The 19,422-nt window shown below is 49.8% G+C and overlaps 1 protein-coding gene across 1 annotated transcript in view; it reads left to right on the forward strand.

Annotated features, from left to right (window-relative positions):
- Nucleotides 1-240: 240 nt before the first annotated feature.
- NUAK1 (NUAK family kinase 1) overlaps nt 241-19,422 on the forward strand; it is a gene marked incomplete at both ends in the record, with an annotated part of 64,073 nt that continues 44,891 nt past the window's right edge. The window contains one exon of the mRNA XM_084255341.1: nt 241-495. Coding sequence (XP_084111467.1) covers nt 241-495 — 255 coding nt within the window. The remainder of the gene's footprint in view (nt 496-19,422) is intronic.

Below are 19,422 nucleotides of genomic sequence, written 5' to 3' on the forward strand. Positions count from 1 at the left end.
CGCCCGACGCTCCGCAGCTCGCCGCGGCCGGGGGGCGGTGCGCGGACCGTGCGCCCGGGGCGCAGAGGTGCAGTCCCCGGCGCCGCCAGCGACCAGCCGCAGCCCGGCCGGAGCGGGCCGCCTCCCCGATGCTGCGGGGGCGACCCTGAGCGCCCCCGGCTGCCCTCGGCGGGGACCCAGACGCCCCGAGCGCCGCGCCGGCTCCTGCGCGCCCCAGCCCAGCTCGCGCCGCGTCCGGACATGGAGGGGACCGCTGCGCCCGCGGCGGGGGACGCCCGCGACCTGGGGCTGGGGGCGCCGGGCGCGCCCCCGGAGGCGGTGGTGGGGGCGACCGCAGCCCCCGAGGCGGCCGCGCCGGAGCCCAGGAAGCCGCACGGCGTGAAGCGGCATCACCACAAGCACAACTTGAAGCACCGCTACGAGCTGCAGGAGACCCTGGGGAAGGGCACCTACGGCAAAGTCAAGAGGGCCACCGAGAGGTTTTCGGGCCGCGTGGTGAGTGGGGAAGCCCCCGGGGGCGCGCGCCGCCTGTGGCCGGGGACCGAGCGCCCCGGGGCTGGCGCCTGGGCGCGCTGGGATGCTCTTGTGGGCGAGGGGCTTGCCAAGAGCCCCTAGACAGACTCCTCACTCTCCCCCCCAGCACCCCGTGACTCAGGCGTGTCTCTCCTCTGAAACACTTGTTACATCCTGTCTGCGCATATTTTGGGGGTTTTTATCCCAGCAGCAAAGTAGTGTTTATGATTTGCAAACACTTTGCAGCGTTGGGACCGTCAGGGTCTCCCTCTCCGGCAGGCAGTCACCCCATATCCTGGGTTCTCCAGCTCCAAACGCACGTACACCCTCAACTTCGAGCAGGTCTCCCAAGTCCTGTGTCCTGGAGGTGACTCGATTCTCCCCCCACCCCCACTCTCCTTCTGCATCCTCCCCAGGTTGCTGTCACTGCACCCCAGGGGGACTCCTGTCTGTTTTTTGGAGAGAAGGCACACCGGAGGGATGTGACAGCTTGGGGCTGGCTTCTGAGAGCACTGAAATGCCCCGGGCGCTGCTCGCCACACAGGGGGCTGAGTTGCAGCTGACTCAGTTGCATTTCAGTTCAGCCTGCAGGACTGCTCCACTGCCTAAGGGGTCTGGCCCGGCAGCCCTACTGGTGACAGCTGAAATCCTGCCGGGGTCCGGGTACCAACAGCACAGCCCAAGAAGCTCCTTGGTGCCTGGTCCCAAGCTTGCTTCCTTGTCATTTTCCTTTCTGCAGAACACGCCCTTGAAATCCACACTGCTCATGGCCAGAGGGTCGGGTCCAAAGTGACTGTTGCAGAAAGATTGTGTATGGTGTGTGGCAGAAACTTCACATGTTCTTTGATTTGAAGCATATCCGATGCATTTTTAATAGATGATGGCCAAAGTCAGGAACTCATTATGGGATTCCTTGTGTGTGCACTCTTGGGGGGTGTTTCGGGGCTCAGGGTTGCTTGTAAACTTTAGCAAATGACCACAGGGAAAGGCAAAATGAACAATTGCATGAAGTGTTACGTTGATGTTGCTATTTTTTCTCTTGTGTCTGTGCAGGGACAGTTCTGTGGGGGAAAAAAATGGGGCATCAATTAGTAAGCTCATCCCCTAAATTCCCGACTATAAGGCTGTCTAGATAATTCCCTTATTTCTAAGTCTCACTGTTTGGGCAGATACAGCTTTTTTTACCCCTGTAGATAAAAAAAAAAAATGCTGTTGGGGTTAAGAGGACATTGGGACATTGTACTTTGTAGTTACAAGCTGTCTCTGTAATAAACAAATGCAACAGTAGGTAAGCAAGCAGTTAAGAATATACTCTGGGCAAATGCTATTTTTGTAGGCTGAAAAATCCAAAGAGGAGATGGTTGCAAAGACATCCCTTGCAAAACACACGTTCAGGTTGGTGCAAGAAGAGGCTGAGAAGCGTGCGCTCCATTCATGCTTTCTGTCCGAGGTGATATTCCCCAGGCTGGATGTTGAATAAGCAAAAACTAAGCTTAGCCCCTCGCTCGTGTTGTCTTAGTAGCTGTTGAAGAATCGCGCTGGGAAGTGGGGAAGCAGAATAATGAAAAACAGACGTGGTTGGAGCTGCAGGTTGAGGATGTGAGCCTGCGAAGGGTTGAGTGGTAAGGGTGTGTCTGGGATCTGTAAGGGGCTTCAGACACCCAAATACTGGGGAGCTGCGCCAACTGTTTGAAAGAATGAAACTTTATCTTATGGCAGACACCTTAGGGAGCTGCACTGGGGCATCCTGTTAGCCATCGGTCTGGCTGTCTGTCACCTCTCCGTGGAGATTAGGTGAGAGTGAAAGGGATTGCATCAGGAGCCTGGAGCCTGCCTTTCTCTTGCGGTCTGTGTCTTTCCCTTTATTTGCAGAAACGCTCAACATTCCGTCGGGATTGAGTCGAACGGCCACTAAGGGGCGCGCTGAGAACAGCAGAGGCTCTTTTCTTAGCTCAGGACTTGAGTCCTGGCGCTGTTACGACCCACCCCAGTTCAGTTTCCCATTGCGCTATTAATTTCAGTTAAATCTCTTGTTTTACTCAAAAATTATGTAAAGATTTAAATCTGGTGGCAGATCCTGGCCCAGGAATTGGCAACCCCGGACTGTTTGCTACTTGATAAATAAGCTTAGAATGTTAGCAAAATCATCTGGTGGAAAACCTTCAGACAGGAAAACTGAGGTTTGGTGAAGAGCAGCCATCCTTGGCCTGCATCCTCCCCCTGCTGAGCACGCCGCTCCCAGATGGGTTAAGAACTTAAGTGAAAAACAGGAATTGTCAGGTGGAAAATTCCCTCTGCCGGGCTGGACAGAAAATAAAACACAAATACAATTGCTCAGCAAATTGCTCTTGCCCAAACAGTGCTTGGTGACTTAGAATCTGTCAAAAGCAGCAAGAAATTTTCATCTAAAGCATGAACTTGGAGTTTTTTCCTAGTTGCAAGTATGCCTTAAACAGCCACAAGTTGCTTTTGCGGTGCAGTGGAAGGTGATGGAGTGGGCACTGTCTCAATTCTGCCTTTTTGATCTTCGGGTGAATTCTGAAGCACTGTTTTATTTTTGCTTGCGCCCACGCCTTTCAGAGCACCTCTCCAGAGATGGAGCCCTGGCTGTGAGCTGCTTTCCAGTGGGAGCAGCTGGAGGCGGTGGGGGGGCGTCAGGTTGCAAGAGGGGCTGTGAAGTCAGCAGGGGCCTCCATTCGAGACAGACAAGTGTTTAAAAGTGAGAATGTTGTAGCTTTTAGTTGACTGTCTGGAAGGCTTCTGAGTCAAACCAAACACCACCCAGAAGCATCTGCTGTGATCTGTGAAAGGCAGTTTGGAGGAGAGTTGAAGAACTCTACTTGCAGCCAGGTTTCAGCCCTCTGCATGGCCCAGCGTTGTCCCCATTTCACTTCCAGGTGGGGTCTCATGGCCACTGCCTGAGTTTATCTGCAAGACCGGGAGTCCAAGTGGCAGCTTCTGGAGATAAACAGGTCTGTCCATAGGACGGTCCCGCAGAAGCCTGAAAGACTGCTTGCCCCCCACCCCGCCCCTCGCTCCTCCAACTACCCCCCCACCCCTCCTACCCCACCCCCTAGCTTTGTGACCTTGGGCAAGTCATGTAACTTTTGGAAACCTCGCTTCTTCATCTGTAAAATGGGCTACTTGTAATACCAAAGGCACGGACTTGTGAGAATTGGATAAATTAGTTTATAAAAAGGCTCAAAAGGGGAAATTGGCCAATTTAGTTTCCCTTTTTAGTAGATTTTCTTTTCATCTCAAGTAGCTTTTCATTTGGATTTTAAGACCCTCATAGAGGCAGGATGCCTTTATCGCTCAGACAAAGGTGAGGAAAAGAATTGTCTTTCAGGTTAATTAGCAAAGGTCAGGTTAATTAGGAAGGGCACCCATATGAAGCCAAGACAATCAGCCAGATTCTGATAGCATCTGAACACATTTCTAAAGCCTTGAGTTTGGGCCTTGTTCATTGCACAACTTTTGTTTGGATGCAGGGCTGTTGAATGAGCCCCATGTCATAACATAGCATATGTTTTCTTTGAGTCAAACCCTCTGGACCTTCAGGCTGGACAAAACATTGTCAGAAAAACAAACAAACAAACAACAACTTTTTGGGGAGAGGTGTCATGTGACCATCTCACTGTCAAAGGCCAACTTCTGCTTCCCTCTGTACCTCAGTTTTCCCGTGAGCAGTATGTGGTGAGGCTTGAAGCAGGCAGCAAGGTGTCTGGGGGAGGTCTGGCCCAGGGATGGCAGGACCCTTGCCAGAGTGCCCCCATGTGCCTTGGTGTCCCCAGGTTCCAGAGCTCTAGCTTGGCTGATAGGGCATCCTCCCTCAGCCAGGGAGAGGAAAAAGGCTACTTTAAAGACTGGCGCAAAGTCATTCACAGCCTGTTGCTGGAAAACTGCAGACCAGGGAGGCAAATTAGAGCTGACTTGCCAGCCAGGGCGTGTGTGTCTGTCAAGTGCATGGGGCTGAGGTTCCATGTTGCAGCTAAGCCCCAAACCCATTTTCATGGCATCAGGGACCCCAGCAAACATGTGATCCAGACTTCTCATCCCCAGGGTGGGATAAACAAGTCACAGGAGGGTTAAGTGAATTTTCTGTGGTCCCACAGCTGATCAGTGACTGAACCAGATATAAGCAACATGGATCAGGGCTGGATATTTTCCATTGCTCATTTAATAGATCTTTACTAGAGCAAGACATGATCCTCACCCTTAAAGAGCTTATAGTCTAGGGCCTCCCCTGGTGGCGCAGCGGTTGAGCGCTGAGCTGCGAGGCTGCAGCGCCGGTTCGTTCCCTGGCTGCCGGCGAGGGTCCCACCAAAAAAAAAAAAAAAAAAAAAAAGAGCTTATAGTCTAGTAGCGAAGATGAGATGTACTTACAAATATTGAACTAATTTTGTAGCACAACAAAGATTTATTACCATCAGCCATATGCTTCTCAGCATGTTAAATGCTGGGACGTAGACCATGTTGCTTACAGTTGGTAGATGAGACCGCTCCAACAGTTGCTGGGCCGTGGACCTCTTCCATTCAGGACGCTGTCATTTCAGGTGAGTTTCCAGTGGGAAGGTAACTCACGGGGGGTTGGTTGGATACACTGAGTTCTAGACTGGCTGGGAAGGCTCTTCCCCTGTATTACCACTGCTGCTATTAGGACTGCCAGCTGATATTTTTGAGGCCTTGAGGCATGTGATGATGTGCTAAGTGCTTCACAGACTTTTACAGAGAAGAGGTGGGCACTCTAATTTGATCCATTTGAAGATGGGGAAGTGGTTCTTAGAGAGGTGAAGTCCGCTGCCCGGAATCATATAGCTAGGTAGTGTCAGACAGGGCTGATCTGTTTGGAAAGACCTTGTTGTTAGAGAAATTGGCGACCTTCTTTCTGTTGCATCCAGGGCTGATGACCCCTGGATTTGGGTGATGTCCTCACTCATGGTGCTGGAAGACCTGCCAGGGGGTGACTCTCCACCTGGGTGGTTTCTTGTTGCTGTTCAGGAGGGAACACAGTGGGGTTAGGGAAGGCATGTGCTGTGGAAGATGACCCTTGACTTTTGTGGAAGACTGAAGTATGGGGTGTTGCAGGTCGAGGGCAGGTTCTAGGATAGGCAGGCAGATTGCGTGGGATGCATTGGGAGCCAAATTGTTAAGGTAGGATGGGGATAATAATAATAATGTAATAACAGTAGTAGTAGCAGCAGCAGCAGCAGCTAATGCTTCTTAGGTGCTTAAAACATACCAGGTATGTCTCAACTGATTAAATCCTTGTCACATTCCTGTTGCCACTCCATTTTCCAGATTGAGAAACTAAGTCACAGGTTGTTTGGCCTGGCCAAGGTCATGGGCAGCATCAGAGCCAGGGTTTGGATTCCAGGCAGTGTGAATGCAGAGACCTTGACCATATTATTCCTTTTTCTGGGTGGGTTGAGCGGAGTTCTGACCACAGCGGGGCTCTGAGCCCATCTGTCTGGGTTGCTGGCTTGGAGCAGCAAGGCCGGCCTGGTGGTTTTCGCAAGAGTTGAGGTATGAGAAGATAAGGATCGGGACCATGTCGGCGGGAAGTGGGGCAGATATGTCTGCTTCTGGCAAACTTTCTGGTGCACGAGTATGTTTCAAGGCATCGGGCCAGGGAGCGCTCTACCTGGACCCACACTGAGTTCTTTGTTCCTTGAGTGGCCACAGACCCTAGAATTCCTAGGGGCTGGAGAGGTCAGCTGGTTCACTTCCCCGCCTGCAGACAGAAATGCACCCACACTGCTCCAGGATGTGGGGCTCTCACTTCCTCCTGGGAGGCGGCTGGAGATAAGGGTTGAGTCAAGGTATCTTGTCTGCGGGTGAGTCTTGTCTAACCGTCTTGTAGATGCCTCTTGTCAACGCCTGGCTTAGTGCCAAGCACCTAGTAGGTTCTCCAAAAAAAACTGGTAGTATGGAGCTGCAGTGAATACTGAATACATTGAACAAGGAAATATTTCAGGAGGCATTGGAGCTGCAGGTCATCACCCCTGACTTCATGGAGCTTTCTGATTGGAAGAAAATGGCTGGAAATGAAAGGCGGGTCTTAGCTAAGTCTACATAGGGTGGTGGTGGTGGGGGGGGGGTGGGGGGGTGGGGGGGGCTGCCTCTCCTTCCCTGCAGGAATCGCGTTTCTGTTGCAGTTGCCCGCGCGCTCATTAGGGAGAGAGCTGTCTACCCAGGGCCTGTTGGCTTCCTGTACTCAGTGGCTCTGGAGTCAGACAGCATAAGTCTCGTTTGTCTTCCCCACATGAAAGTCCTGGAGCATCTGTAAGTTATGATTTGTGAAGTATCTGCTTTAAAGCAGAATGCATTTATCATCGGGCCGGCCCAGACGGCACTGTGCAGTGCAGAAATGAGAAGATCCCAGGCCCCGGCACGGGAGGGGCTCGGCCAGATGACCCACCGTGAGCAGAGTCTGGCTGGGCTGATAAAATTCCCTGGAAACGGCCCAGGAGCAGCCAGATGTTGACTTCACAGTGAGGCTCTTCAGTGCACATTAAACCCAGACCTGGACTGTCCCACCTCTGGCTTGCCCCGGAGAAAGCTGTAAGCTGGTGTGTGCACAGAAGCCTGGATGTCAGTGTCCATGGCAGCTCCATTCCCATGAGCTTCAAGGGGGTCGCAATCCACAGTCTGCCAACTGCTGGATGGATAAAGTGTGTCTGTTTCCTTTATGACCTGTCCCTTGATTATATTTATGGAATATTATTTAGCAACAAAAAATGAAGTTCTGGTCTGCTTCAAGCCACCATGGACGAACTTTGATAATACTGTGCTCAATGAAGGAAGTCTGTCACTCAGGACTGCGTATTACACAATTCCCTTTCCATGCAATGTCCAACAAAGACAAATCCATAGAGACACAGTGGATTGGAAGGCACTGGGCTAAGGGTTCTGTGTGGGGGTGGATTGGAAGTAAAGGGGGTATGGCTGCTCATGGCTGTAGGATTTCTTTTAGGGGGAGAGGACAATATTCTAAAATTGTGATGTTACTTGCAAAACTCTGTGTCTGTGCAAAAAAAATACCTGCCTTGTGTATTTGCCATGAGCAAATTGTGCGATAGGTGGATTATGTCTCAACTACATGGCTATAAGTAAAGCCACTTTTGCTCAGAGTGAGGCTGGGAAATGGGCCTCGGGGTGGAAGCTCTTAATTGTCAGGGGCCTGAAATTCCAACCTGCTAGTTCATAATATCTCAGGCTCATCTGTGTGGAAAGCAGGAAGCAGTGTCCAGGGCATAAGGACAGGAGCGTGCCCTGGGGCCAGAACACCTGGGCCCACATTCCCTCCCACCCTTAGTGGCTGAGTGACCTCAGGCTAGTCACTGATGCTCTTTCAACCTCCATTTCCTCATCTGGGGCTAAGATCTTAGCAGTTTTTGTTTTTTGGATTGTTGAGAGGCTCCAATAAGATGACTTGATGCAGCTGAGCCTTTAGCCCAGTGCCTGGCACCTAGTAGGTGCTCATTAAATGCATCCAGGATCATTGCTAGTTTCAAAGTCACCATCTAAATGAGTAAAAGGCCCCCCTTTAGGAGAATGAATCTGAATTCTCTGAGAATGAAGATTCCCCAAAATAAAGACACATTGGAGGTGGGGTATGGGGATGAAAGTGGGGAGGGCATACCTTTTCCTTTCAATCTAGCAATCAACAGATGCACTGAACTAGCGCTGACTGATGTGCCCAGGGCTGGGAGGAATTGCAGAGGAGAATACCATAAATCATGCACTGAGATACCTAGAATTTCTTTGGGGCATGGGATTGATACATCAGGAACACATCCAAGACAATGCAAGGCGGTATATAGATCAAGTGTAGAGGAAGAAATCACGGCGTGGCATCAGACCAACGCGGTTCATTTTCTGTCCTGCCGCTGGCAGCTAGATGACCCTGGGGAAGGCATGCGTTTGCTCAGAGCTCCTGTTTTTTCATCTGAAAAATGCTGCTCCTGATAGCCTACCATGTGGGATCGCCCTGAGAAGCAGGTCTGTCTGGAAGCTTCTAGGGCAGAGGCTGGTGCATGGGAGGCTCCTGCAAACCAGCACTGGTATTATTACTTTCTGAGAAGTACTACCCTGTGTGCTTGGGTCATGGCTTTAGCTGCTTGGAAACTTCCCGTGGGGATGAAATTCTGAATTTGCCACGTCCTTCAAGGCTCCCACCTGTGTGCCAACTCTAATTTTCTTATTCCTCTCTGAGCCCTGGTCCATTTCCTTTGGCGCACATAGACGGTGGGTCTGATGACTTGTCGGCATGCATCCTCTCCTTCCTTTCCCTTCAGAAGGGCAGCAGGGGGGCTGTTTCACTCACCCTGTGTCCTGACCTGCAGACTGGTGCAGAGAGCCGGTGCCCCATAAGTATGAATGAACGGCTTCATGAATGCACCAGCCCTGCTGAGAAGGGGGATTCTGGAGTGCAGGGGGTATGGCCTCTTCCTTTTCCTGGTCGTCCTTGCTGACACCCTTGCTAGCTGCGGAGAGCCCAGCACTGCCAGGTGCCGCTCGTCTCCTCCGCACGGTGGCTGCAGATGAGGAGAAATGGGTCCATTTTCCACCCTTGGTCTCTGTCTCTGCTCCCAGCAGTTTTTTCGATCTCCAGGGTCTCCTTGGGTTGCCTGCATACTTTCCTGCCTACCCCAGGCCCCAGGCTCCACCTAAGAAAACCTGGTGGTCTCTGTGCCCAGTAAGCAGGCTTTAGATGCAAAATGCATTCGCAAGACTTTCAAAACATTTCTCCCTGGGTTGTAAATCAAGTACTTTAAGAAGTATAAACTGGCTGGACTGTGAGGTTAATGTATGTCTGGAAAAAATACCATCGTGCTTTGCCTTTTAAACTCAAGAATTCTACTCGGTTTAAGTTATTCTGAGAGAGATCGAGAGACAGCTGAGGTTAAGGGGAGGCTGTGGTAGGCGCCCCTCCTTCCTGGCTGGGGACAGGACTTGCCTTCCTGTGGCCTGGGGGCAGCTCGGACCTGTTGGACTCAAGGGGAATTTCTCAGTGAGGAAAAGGGAGCTGCTCCATTATCCTCAGGGATCCCTCGCTCCCTTGTGTCAAGCTCCTGCGGTTCTGTGGCTCAGCAGTCACCAGGAAGCTCACTGCTACAGGTTGGAAGGAATGCTTGCCAGCTCTGTCATTTTTTCCGTATGAATCGGGCTTAGCACACATGTGTTGTCCTAGTTGCCACAAGACAAGCGCATTACGTCTCTGCAGGATGAAGGTGGGAGGAAGTGGACTGTCTAGTGCTGCACCTCAAAGGAAGCATGCGCTAGTGAGGAGCACAGCCTCCTGCTAACCTGGAGAGGGCTGCTGGATGCAGTTTCTTCATCTGTGAAATGGGAGTGGCCGCTAGAGTAACTGAGTTGCGCACCGAGTTCAGTGTTGTCCTTAGAAGAAACGCTCTGGGCTCCAGCAGGAGGGTCGTGGTTGTCTTGGTACTCAGGCAGCCTGGCACGGTGGGTTGTACATAGCCGGTGCCCTGGTGCTGAGCCCCTTTTCTTCACCTGGGCATTGAGATGCTCTCTAAGACTCACCTGGGAAAGTCCCAGGACGAGACTCCTGGGGTCCGCTGAAAGCAACTGGTGAAATGCAAGCTTCATTTCCTGTTGCCTGGTTTTGGCAGAAGGACTTCTTGTTGGGGGAAGGGGAATATCTTTGCTTTTAAAACCCTTTCGGATTGTTTGGGATAGCTTTGTTGAGGCTGGGGAGAATGGCCCAGCATGGGGTCAGCCCATGTTGGGGAGGTCTTTGTACCTGCCCGCTTCACCCCCCAGGCCCACACCTGTTTGTAACCTGGAGGTGATGGCAGGAATGAAACCCATGTCTGTCTGGACTCTTAACTACTATTCTAGGAAGCTTCCCAAGAGGGTGTAGAACAATCTCTGCCATTTTCTCTTGTGCCAGGTGCTCCTTCTCCGCCTCCCAGCAGTGGGTTTAAAAATATCTTTTCAGATATTTATTGAGCTCCTTCTCTGCCAGGAGCTAGAGTGACAACAGGAAACAAGGTCTGACCTTTACCCCAAGGAGCTCAACCTCCTCGTGGTTCTTGAATGTCAATGTTGTCATTTCTACGTCCCCCGTCTGTGATCCACACTTACTGTTCTGTGATCCAAACTTACTGCTCCGCACAGGTCTGTTTAAGGAGACTGGTCCATTTAATACATTTTTCCTGGGAGGGAGCTTCAGTCTCTCAGAGTTTCACCTCTTTGCATCCATTATGTAACCTAGATTTTCTTCCTATGGATTAAAAGAGTTGCCCGCCGACTTTGAGACACTCTTAGTGTGCCTGATGCCACATAATTACCTTGTAGGGTTTTTAGTAGGTTGGAAAAGCAGCTTTTCCCCAAACAGCAGCAGCAGTGGAAGGGAAGAGGCCGACGCCTGTCTGGTGAGCTCAGAGTTCAGTGCGTGACTACGTTTGAAGGAAAGACCGGGCAGTGCTCTACTCACCCCGGAGAGGAACACCCTTTGCATCTTGCTCGTGGTGAACTGAGAGCTGCTTCCCAGGCAGAGTCAGCTGGCATGCTCCGAGAGGCAGCAAGCATGTGAGTGGGCGTGCAGGCAGCCGGTAGCAGACATCCTGCAGGAATTAAGTGGAAATCTCCACTGTGGAACCCGTGCCCCTTCTTCCATGTGTGGGGAGGTCCAGAGTCAAGGGGAGTCCTTTCCCTAAGGACCGTAATAGCAGGGAACCTTTACTGTTTGCGGGACCCTGCTCTGGCTGCTTTGCATGCTTTCTCCTCTGCGCCTGGATTATTATTGTGTTCATTTTGCAAAGGAGGGAGACAGCGGCTCGGAGACATCAACTGATTTACCCAAAGTCACCGAGCCAGGATTTATGGCTGGGCTGCCTGACTTTAGGGTGATGGTGGTAACCACTGGATTCCCTGGCCTCTTGTGGGGACAAGCTTCCTCGGCCTCCTGCCTTGGTTTGTCACCCATGCTGTGGATGGCGGACACCCATTGAACCCAGACTCAAAGTTCATAGACGTTGTCTGCAGGTGTGTGAAGCTAGCGGTGAGAGTAACTTAGTTCCACCATCCTAGTTATTCTGTGTCTTTTGCATCTATGTGCTCCCGGGGCCCCTCCCAGGCCAGGCACACAGAAGAACATTCTGTCGAATGGCTGCGGATTGTTACGAGTGTGGGAATGTCATCCGGGAGACCTGGGACCAGCCCTCCTGTAGCCTCAATTTGAGCTGTGGCCTGGGGCAAGATGTGTCCCTTCTGTGGCATAAACTCACTTATCTGTAAGATGAGGGCTCTGGGCTAGAGTTTGTGTTAAGATTTGCTGCTCATTCAGCAGCTGCGCCCCGAGTGTCAGAGTGCTGCTGAGACGTGAGTTTTTCGCTCTCTTGGCACTTGCGTTCCAGCCCCTTCCAGATTCTGCTTTGTGTCTTCATGTCTTGTCCCTCTATTGCTTCCAAAGGCCAGTCACTGAGTATTCCTTTGTCTTCCTTCACTAGAAGACACGATCCCTTTTGCCTGTCACAGTGCCCGGCAAATAAATCTGGGTGACAGGCGTGCAGGTCCGCATGAAGGATCGCAGTAGCGTTCTTGTTAATGACATCTCAGGAGATTAACATTCTGGGGCTAAAGCCCAGGAAGAAATTGAAGGAGTCGAAGTGCCTGTTTCCAGGAAGAACATCTTTCCAAAGACAAGGGGCTGCTGAGCTTGGAAAGATTTGTTATCTCTGCTCGTGGAGGATGAGGGAGTCAGGAGAGAGGCCTTGATTTTTCATCAGGTAATGCTTTTTTGCAAACCACAGAGAAAAGAAAACAAAAACAAACCTCCCTCATCCCCTTTAGACAGAAAAAAAAACGCTTCTTAAAACAGCTCATGAAGGAAAAAATTGTACCAAATATTTTGCATTTATCTAGTGGCGGCACAGTATGAATTCCTTTCAGCCCCACGACGAGTTCTAATTTTATGAAATGTTTGGATTAGCCACCAATTTTCCGGTGGAATTTAGGAGGCTTGTACTAGTGCTTACGCCAAAAGCGAAGAAATCTCATAAAATCCTCACAGTGTCTCGGGCCCAGTGGGACGTTGTAGCCAAGGACAGAGTGACCATCGCAGAATGCCCGGGGAGACGAGCGCTCTGGCAGCTGGCGCCCGGCTTGTGGACAGTTGGGTGTTCTTGAGCCTCAGCCTCTGGGGCTTGGCCAGGCTGCATACCACTTCCTGCTGATCATGGGCTATAAAAATTCCAGCCCGAGTACAATGCCTTGTACCTGACCTTGTTCTTTCAGTTCCCCGAGCCAGAGAACATTAGGGCATCTGGTAATTGGGTGAGAGGCATTTGATAACGCGTGTTGCTCGCCACTCTCCACCACCCCAGTAGGTTTTGCCTTGTGCTATTAATTTCCAGTTCACGTATCTCTTCCTGCCTATAGACCTGCACTGTCTAATATGAACACATGTGGCTATTAAAATTAAAATGAGTTACACTGAGGTAAAATGAAAACTAAAGATCCTTGGTTGGGCTGCCCGTTTTAAGACACGGCTAGTGGCTGTCATTGGACAGTGCAGACAAGGTCACTTCTCCCTGCACTGTAGAAAGTTCTGATGGACCTGCAGATCTGGGTGCAGAGTTTCACAAGAGCAACCCGCAGCACCTCTGACCTTGCTTTGTTATTTCGTACTTCGCACTTGTCACTGTTTGTACTTGTCACTGCCTGTCACTGTCTGTCACTATCCGAGTAGCTGCGTGCATCATCTCCAGAGTCTAGAACGGTGTCTGGTAAGCAGTAAGCAGCCAGTGAAGATTTTTAGAAGGGATGGATGAAAGTGTTGGCATGATTTAGCTTGCTTTGCTCATCCCTGCCTCCCAGTGAGCCTTCCAAAAAATTGGGTTAATTGCTGTAGAGTTGGAACCTCTGAGTGGGTTCATCTGATATTTGTTGAGCTGGGGCTGTGTGTGTCAGGACTTGTGTGAGGCTCTGGGATACACTAACATGGATCCTCTCGTTAAGTGGGTCTTAACCTTGCAGGGTGTGCTGGTTAAAATGTGCTATCCTTGGTGCTCCCCCGTTGGATCTCATCCTGCGTGGCTGGGACGGGACTTGTCCACAAGCTGGGCTGGGAGCCTGGGGAATCTTCAGCATTTTGAGCAAGCAACTCAGGTAAATGTGATGCAGTGGGCGATAGTCTGTAGTTGAGAAATACAGTTCTAGCCAATAGTTGCTAGTTGCTATATTCACCTGGGGATACACCCCCCCACCTACTTTATTTAGTCCACACCTTCTCATATGATAACCAGGGGGCACCTAGACCCGGGATTCTTATATTGAACCTGAAACTTGAGGCCCTTCTGCTCACTATCCTCCCATGGACTAGTAATAGCAAACAACTGCACAGTAATAATTGTGCTAAAGTCACTGACTTGAATCATCCTCCCATCTCCCTAAGAGATGCACGGCATTCACTGTTATCCCTGTTTCACGGTGCATAAAATCAGACACAATTAAGTGTCTTGTCCGTGTTTGCACTACTGCAATGCTGCAGGGGCCTTTATATCACTTTTTGCCCATTACTGAGACCCAGTTTTCAGGTATACTATGAAATACCTGCTTAGGAGTTCACAGGTGTGGACATTCTGAGCTCTGTTGAGCTACAGATATTTCTCCTGGGCCTCACAGAGTGTGATGAATTTACTCAGCAGACATTCTCTTGGACTTACTGTGTGCCAGCCTTAGAGACAGGCCCCTGGCCTTCGGGGGCTGGTATGTAGGTGAGGATTTCTGAGAAAGCCCAACCCATGAAGGTTTTCTTCTGGACAAGAAGAGCAAAGCAAATCTGAAAGGTGTTCCCTTATCTTATTGCTTGGGATTCAGTATAGTTTTCTGTAGAATATGCATGTGTGCTTGGGGGGCTAACAACCTGTTTGTCTGCACTCTTGTTCACACCTGCTTTTAAGGAAGCATATGTCTTCCTCTCCATCCTTTTTAACCCCTTCGGTTGGGGGAATTGCCCAGAGCCTCTGATTACTTGGTAGGACCTGGGAAGGAGACTGAAAGGGAGAGGAGTGGGCATTTCTAGAATACTTGGTGTGTGCCCTCTGAAGACACACTCCCTGAGGCAGTTACCTGAAGCACCTTATGAGGTGGAGACCATCATTTTCATTTTCCAGTTCAAGAAATTGATGTGCAGGAGAGGAGCTGATCTGCTTGAGAGATTAAGGCCGCACCCGTGTCCCTCTGACCCAACTGTGGGTTCTCAGTCTTGGCTGAGTGTGAGCATAACCTGGAGCATAACCTGAGTGTGAGCATAACCAGGCATCAACATTTTTAAACCGAGTCCTCTTCTCTGGGCTTGAGAGCCACAGGTTAGGGCATGCTGTCCGTGGAGGGCCAAGGCAGCCCCTCCTTGACCCTCCCCCAGCCTGCCCTCTCCAGGGAGGGCTGGTGTGTCCAGACCCTTCCCTCTGGACCGGGGCCGGGACCTCTTGCTCTGTTGCATCAGAGGCTGCCCGTAAATCGGCAGCCGACTTGTTTTCCTTTTAGGTCCCAGTTGTAGTGACCTCTGTGTGTCTGTTTATTTCAGGGAAATAATTCCATCCTGCAAAATCAGTTCCCTGGGGGCTACAGAAATCCATTTGGAGGGACTTCTTTTAGTGAGGTGACCTCAAATGTCCTCCTAAAAGAGGCGACAGCTGTTCCCCCTCTCCTACCCCCGTCTCACTTTGCCCTCTGACATGGTCCTTTCAGCCCCATATTGAAGGTCTCACTGCAGAGTTCTTACACACAGCTTTGCATGAGGCCTGTTGGTAATAATGGTCGTTTTGGGAGCATTACCTGTGTGTTCGGCACACCGCCAGGCAACCTCTGTTGCGTTACTGCATTTTGCCTTTTTGTGACGGTGCTGAGTCCACATAAGTCTGCAGTCTGGAGCTTTTGATCCTTGGACTGGAGGGAGTTTCAATCCTGCCATGATGTGCTGGCTTTTTTGGAGGATTAGGTGGTCCAGGGATGGTAGAGACCACCATTTTTGGGTCGTTGGCTTGGCTGGGATGGGAGTGGGTAGTAAATGAATGGGTGGTGGGAAGAGCAGAGGAGCCTAATAGTCCCTAGAGTCCAACCTGCAATGAACCTCAGGGGAATGGCAATACTGCTTAATTTGATGTTTGGGGGCGTGGAAATGCTAATAAATTATAACAGAGAACTCATACTATATTGTTTCTAGGTATTTAGATCTCACCCATTTAAAAGCCAATCCTTAAAAAATTATAGCCAGTAACAAGTGTTGGTGAGGTTGTGGAGAAAAAGGAACCCTTGTGCACTGTTGGTGGGAATGCAGACTGGCCCAGCCTCCATGGAAAAGTGTTTGGAGGTGTCCCAGAGTCTTTACTGCATGTCCCAGAAATTCTACTCATAGGTATCTACCTGAAGAATGCAAAAACACTAATTCAAAGGAATGTATGCATTCTTATGTTTACTACAGCACTATTTACAATAGGCAGATTATGGAAATCACAAGGACAGAGGAGTAGGTCAGGGAAATGTGATATATACTACACAGTGGAATACTACTTAGCCATGAAAAAGATGAACTCTTGCCAATTATGACAGCTTGGATGGAAATGGAGAGGATAATCCTAAATGAAATAAGTCAGCAGGAGAAAGACAAATACTGGATGGTGTCACTTACACATGGGATATAGAGAAACAAAGGGTCAGATAAAAGCAAACCAATAATATATCCTTGACAACTGACTGCAAGGCTGAGGCAACCAGAAGGGGAGGGTGGCAGGGTTGGAGTGGGGGAGGCAGGAGGTTCAGTGGAGCATGATGGAGGGTTCTTGGGGTTTTGGTGGTGGGCAAGGAATGAAAACACACATTTGTAAAGCTTTGAACCTATATCTCCTAAAGCAAACATAGTCATATAGACCAACTTTACCATAATCAGCATAATTTAAAAAATTGCAGCCATTTCTTATAGAGTCTTTCTCAAGTGAATGCACACTTCCTTGCCTTCTTGACACAGAGTACCTTGAAGCTAGTCAAACCTCTTCTTGATGTCTTTGGAGAACATCTCCTAAATGGTCCTCAGAGCTGTGCTTTGGAGTTCTCTTATCTGCCTTTTATAATTTGTCTGTCTTTCCCCACATGAACTTTTCATTCCTTTTTGTGACCTTTTTAAAAGATAAAGTTCTTCATTTCCCTGTAGCAAAACTAAGGCATGCTCAATACTGAAAACTCACGAGACGCAGTAAAGTTAAAGACGAAAAGTAAAGTTAGCTGTCCCGTCTTGATCCCATCAGGGAGACTGTCTCAGCAGCTTTCTGGCTCCATTTCTTAGCCTCCCCACAGAATCGCTGTGACCGAGGTAACTAGCCTCATGTGGGGTGACCCCCTGGAGATGCTCAGCACTTGCATTCAATGGCACTTCTTGGGGGTAGCTTTGCTGAGGCTTCATTCCCTTCCTCACTCAGTCTTCACAGATGAGTGGACCCTGACAGTGAATCTGGGGACACTCCATTTTCTCATGTGACAGGATGAGCCACGATTAGGGGCCAAGGTCCCCTGGTTAGTACCTGGCCTTGCTGGGTCTCTTGGCCCTGAGCTCAGTACATTTCCCAGTCACCACCTCTGGCCTGTGTCCTAGACTGTGGGTTAAAAGATAAGTGGCTTTGGAATAAGAGAACAGTCGCTAAATTTGGATAACCAAGTCCAGGAAAAACCTGCCATTACCTCCCTCAATCCTCTGGGTTGCTCCAGGGGTGGATTTTCTAGCTTCTTTTCTGAGGATGTAAGAAGCAGTGTTGAGCATGCCAAACGCACGCTCTGATTGAACATCAGTCTTAGATTAGTACGGAGATGGCTGAGAAACACACTTGAAAGCAACTCGCATTATTATCCGTACATAGCTTACATTTTATGATCTGCTCGAAGATGCAGGGAGCATAAATCTTGGGGAGGGCGGCCTCGTTTACTTGTTCGTCTTTTCTGCAGATGGGACGCTTGCATCAGAGTCGGGCTGGCTTCAGATGTCTGCTCCAGGATATTTTAGCTGAACTGTATGAGTCCATTAAACAAATGGAAGAGTTTTTGGGAAAGAAGGGCCGAGTCTCAAACCAAATGTTTTACATGGGGAACATCTGGGGGATATTGGTATTTGTGTGTACAGTACATCAGAAAGCAGCTTGGCGGGGTTCAGCTAGGATGTTTCTGGCCTGCGGTTGCTGGATCTGACAGTTTTGTTGTAAGGGAATGGTTCTAATGAATTGTCGCCATGGAGGCAAGGCTCGATCCAGGATGGGGTGGCCTTGTTGAGCTGTACGCTCAAATTGTTCTGATTAGCTTCCCGGCCAGATCGTCCACAGCATTTGAACATTGAGTCTCTGAGCTAGTTTTCCCCGAGACTGAAACTCCAGAGAAAGGAGGCCTCAAAGGAGGCCTCACGAAGCAAGGCTTAAGGTGTGTCTTCTTCACCCGGGGGCCCCGGGGGTTTGGCTGTGAGGTGTGGGGGCAGGTGTGGCCCAGAGCCGGAGCCAAAGATCCAAGCATCTAAGTGTAATGTCAGGGTATTGCTTGTTTGATTGGTAGGTGCTGGGATGCTCCTTTTTTTTTTTTTTTTTCTGTTTTACTCTTCTGTAAAATAAGCAGCCTGGGGGCCTCCCCGGTTGTCTAGGGGTTAAGTCTCAATACTATCACCACTATGGCCTGAATTTGATCCTAGCCAGGGGGCTACCTGTATGGTGCAGCAGACCTCTCCTTTTTCACCCGCTGCCCCCCTTAGCAGTGTATTTCACAGTCAATCTGATTGTTCTGCTCCTACTCTGTCTCTGATGGATCCTCTTACCCCCCGCAACTCTACCTACACCCCAAGTCTGCTGCCTTCTCAAATTGGGCTGGAAGCAGCTTGAAGGGTAAGGTCCTATTCTTCAGGACCTGGATCAGTACTTTATCCAGTGCAGATTTCTCTAAATTGCTTGCCGGAGAATTGACTCATTATTGCATCATTTAGTACATGCCTCCCACACTCCCCTGACCGATTCTGCCTTTTGCCCATCTGCAGGGGCTGGTACCACGGAGAGCGGCAAGGAGCACCAGTGGATGTGCTTTTGAAGATGGAAGTGGTTTCAATATTAACAAAAACAAAGACTTAGCAGGGCACTAGGCAGTGAGGCCTTGGTGGGGCCTTCACCCTCTAGAGACTCAGATCCAGTTCTGGTTTATCAGACTCCTATTGTGTGCCAGAGGTGCTGTGCTACTGGCCTTCTGTTTGGCATTGAGCTTAAGAGCACTGCCTGTGGGTTTAGCAAGACCCTGCTCTCCTATTTATGAATTGTATGCCTCAGGGCAAGTTTCTTAACCTCCCTCAGACTCAGTGTATATTCATTGAGAAAACAGAAACAATCATGTTTTTGCAAGAACTTAATGAGCGAGAGGTTGAGAGGCTTAGCGGATGGTGCCCAGTGGTTGGCATAAGTAAGAGCTTGATAACTGGTAATTATGATTACTCTTAGTGATTGTGAATCATCTCCAGCCTTTCTGCTCTGGGCACGTATTACCATCATCTACACTTGAGAGATTAACAAGTAAAAGACGACTCAGGGGCGGGAGGCTGTAGAGTGATGAGATGTCCTGCTGTATAGTTTTATGTTCTTTAGGGTCCTTTTCTCCCCAACTTTATTGAGATATGATTGATATTTAATACATGTCAGTTTAAGTGATACAGCATGATGATTTGATACATGCATGCATTGCAAAATGATGCCCACAGTAGGGTCAGTTAGCACCTCCTCTCCGTTGACATGATTATCATTGTGTGTGTGTATGTGTACCATTTAGATCTACTCTTCAAATATTCAAATACTAATACAAATAATAGTGCTGTTAACTATAGTCCACACGTCATTAGGTCTCAGAACTTACTATTCTTATACCTGG

This window comes from Talpa europaea, assembly GCF_964194135.1.
Source record: "Talpa europaea genome assembly, chromosome: 15".
Lineage (NCBI taxonomy): Eukaryota > Metazoa > Chordata > Mammalia > Eulipotyphla > Talpidae > Talpa > Talpa europaea.